This window comes from Arachis hypogaea, chromosome 20, assembly GCF_003086295.3.
Source record: "Arachis hypogaea cultivar Tifrunner chromosome 20, arahy.Tifrunner.gnm2.J5K5, whole genome shotgun sequence".
Classification (NCBI taxonomy): Eukaryota; Viridiplantae; Streptophyta; class Magnoliopsida; order Fabales; family Fabaceae; genus Arachis; species Arachis hypogaea.
This window is the reverse complement of record NC_092055.1, coordinates 130190332-130193798: the sequence shown is the minus strand read 5'-3', so window position 1 is coordinate 130193798 and position 3467 is coordinate 130190332. Positions and strand designations below refer to the sequence as shown.

The 3467-nt window shown below is 41.0% G+C and overlaps 1 protein-coding gene across 1 annotated transcript; it reads right to left on the bottom strand.

The window, feature by feature from the left end:
* Positions 1-864: 864 nt before the first annotated feature.
* On the bottom strand, positions 865-2737 carry LOC112786365 (uncharacterized). Its single transcript, XM_025829753.1, has 4 exons — positions 1913-2737; positions 1483-1758; positions 1313-1384; positions 865-1209 (listed from the first exon to the last, which is right to left on the bottom strand). Exons 1-4 carry the CDS (start codon positions 2735-2737, stop codon positions 865-867), a joined length of 1518 nt encoding a protein of 505 aa, XP_025685538.1.
* Positions 2738-3467: the final 730 nt, after the last annotated feature.

Here is a 3467-nt window from a genome sequence, read left to right as displayed (position 1 = left end):
ATTGAACATATTTGGCTCTTGTCCTAGATTTTTATTCTTATATAACACATTCAAAAAAGATTTTACAGAGAAATTACCTTCCTTGTCATGTTTCCATATCAGCTTATCCACTTCGCTTTGTCGAATCCCCACCTTTGTTAGGCCTGTTTGTAGCTCACTCAGCTCTTGCTCTTCCCACAACCACAAAGCTCTTCTCCATTGCAACCCCCATCTCCAAACATACCCATCCCAAAAGCTACAATCACTGATGGTGCACGCCTTATCAACTGCTACCCTATAGAGATTTGGGAATCTGTCTCTAAGCCTCCCATCTTTCATCCAAACATTGTTCCAAAAAAGCGTTCTAGTTCCATCTCCCAATTGCAACTGCATACCTTCATAGAAAATGCTAAAAAGCTCAGCTTCACTAAATCTCAAGTTGCCAATAGTATTCCAAAGACTCCTTGTATTTTTCATTTGTTGTTTCTCCAGTCCCTTTTTAGAATCCAATTTATTACATGAACACACCACTCTCTTCCAAAGTGGGCACTCCTCTTTGTCAAAACGCCACCACCACTTGAATAAGAGTGCTGCATTCTTTAATACTAGATCTCTCACACCCAGTCCGCCTTGACTCTTTGGCTTTTGAATTAGGCTCCAGCTCACTATTGACATCCCCTTCGTTCCATCACTTTTTCCCCAGAAAAATCTTGACTGAAGAGACGTTATCTTTGTCACGACTGCTTTAGGCATCTTAAACAAGTTCAAATAATACATAGGCAGATTGTTCAAGACTTCCTTAATTAAAACCAATTTTCCGGCTTTTGACAAGTACCTACTTTTCCAACCCTTAAGCCTATCTTCCACCTTTCTAATAACTGGCTTTCATATTTCTATTCTTCTTGGATTGGCGCCTAACGGAATGCCCAAGTAGTTCATAGGTAGCGACCCATTTCTACAACCCAACGTCTTGCAAGCTAGCTCCACCTCCTCATTGTTATAATTTACTCCGATCAAGACAGATTTGTTGTAGTTTATCTTCAATCCCATCATTAGCTTGAACCCTCCTAACAGTCTTCTATAGCTCATTAGGGACTCGTGATCACACGGGCAAAATAGGATAGTATCATCTGCAAACTGAAGATACGTAATACTAACCCTATTATGACCAACGTCAAGAGATCTAATCCGACCCTTCTCACATAATCTTCCCAACATACTATTTAGGACCTGGCTCACCATAACAAAAAGAAAAGAGGACAATGGGTCCCCTTGTCTCAATCCCCGCTATAACTTAAAGGGTTTAGTTGTTGTCCCATTCACAAGCACTGACATAGATGCTGTCGATAAACAAGTCCTTATCCATGATCTCCACACCTCGCCGAAACACATGCTCTTCAAAACTCTGTCAACAAAACTCCACCGAATTCTGTCATACGCTTTCTGAAAGTCTAACTTGATTAACCAAGCTGGTATCTTCTTTTTCCTCATCCAATGCACTACCTCACACACTATAAGAGCTCCGTCAACAATCTTCCTCCCACTCACAAAAGCAGATTGCTCCTCCCCTACTAATTCTGGCATAACTGGTTGAAGTCTTTTTGATAGTATCTTAGCTACCACTTTATAAACACAGCCAACCATACTGATTGACCTATAGTCTTTCAGATCGTCCGATCCCCCCTCCTTATGAGCAAGAGTAACCCATGTCAAATTGGCCTTCTTCGGTAAAATTCCCTTCTCAAAAAAAATCCTCAACCACTTGACTGAAGTCTTCCCCTATGATGTCCCATAAGTTTCTAATACTTTTGAAATTGAATCCATCCGGACCAGGTGCTCTAGACAGCTCGCACTCCCAAACTGCGCCCTTGATTTCCTCTCTTTTTGGCTTCCTTTCCAAAAAAATTGAGTCTTCACTGCTAATCCTTTTTACCAAGGACATATCAAACCCAATTGATAAATGCTTATCCTCCCTGTATAAATTCTCAAAATACCGTCTTATCTCTCTTTTAACTGTGCACGGCTCCCTTATATATTCTCCATCAATACAAACTGAATTCATAACCTTACCCCTCCTTTTCACCTTAGTCACCGCATGAAAGTATTTGGTGTTTCGATCTAGCGGTGTAGCATACCTCGATCTTGACATTTGTCTCCAATAATCATCTTTTCGCTCATACCATTTTTCCAACAAAATCTTCAAGGCCTTGTTTCGTGCAAGTAGACACTCATCTTGGATACCCTCAGCAAAGCACTTATCCACACTTTGAATTTCAGACTCTATCTTCTCTATTTGGCAGTTGATGGATCCAAATTTTTCTTTATTCCAAACTCTAAGAGGTCGCTTCAACAAGTCTAATTTTTCCAATAAGTTTCTTTCCCTTGATTTCTCCCACTCCTTTCTTACTGTTTCTTTGAATCCAGCATGTGTCAACCACGCATCTATCGTTCGAAACGGCTTAGGACCCCAATCGACAACTCCAGAATCCACCAACAATAGACAATGGTCAGATAAACTTCTCGACAGCATCTTCAGACGAACTATATCAAAACATTCTTGCAATTCAACATGAATAAACACCCTATCAATTCTTCTACATGAGCGACCTCCATACCAAGTGTATTTTCGATCCCGTAACTCCAGTTCCAATAACTCCATAGCCTCCACCCACTCCCTAAACAGTAAGCTGTTCTGGGTTAGCGTGTTACACCCGAACCTATCCTCCACTTCCAATATCTCATTGAAGTCTCCTCCCATCGCAAATGGCACTATCCAGGCTCTCTTTAATTCCCACAGTTCTGACTAAATTTCAATTTTTCCTTCATTGTCATGCGGTCCATACACCACACACACTGCCGCCTCCAAATTTACTTCTTTAATAATACCCCTAATTGCTATCCATCTCTTCCCTTTTTCTACTCTCTTCTGTTCCATGAAACTATTACTCCAAATGCATAACAGACCTCCAGCCGTACCCACAGAATTGACACAAGCCCATGAGAAATCTCCTCCCCCCCCCCACACTCTCGATACCAAGTCCTTTGTTATAAGCTCCTTCTTAGTTTCTATTCAGCCAATCATACCTACCCTTTGTTTTTTACACAAACCTTTGATCATTTCAATCTTCCCGGTGCCTCCTAAACCTCTTATATTCCAGAAAGCAATTAACATATCAGAAAAAATTCTCACCTGAACAGTGGACTAGGGGCAATCTATATCCCTTCTTCTCTTTATTCCTCTTTGAACTATTATTTTTTGATCGCAAATTGTACCCTCCGCTCATCGGTCTTCCTTCGATTTTCTTGAGGTGCTTCACTACCCGAGTCTCATCTTCTTCATCAAAACGCATGCCAGCATCCTCACACAAAAGTTTGGCTTCAAAAACATGTTGTAGCTGATGTCGCTCCAAAGATTCATTATCGCTCTCTCTATTCTTATCTGGTGCCCCTTCCTCTTCCTCACCCTCAATATGAGATATTTGTGGACT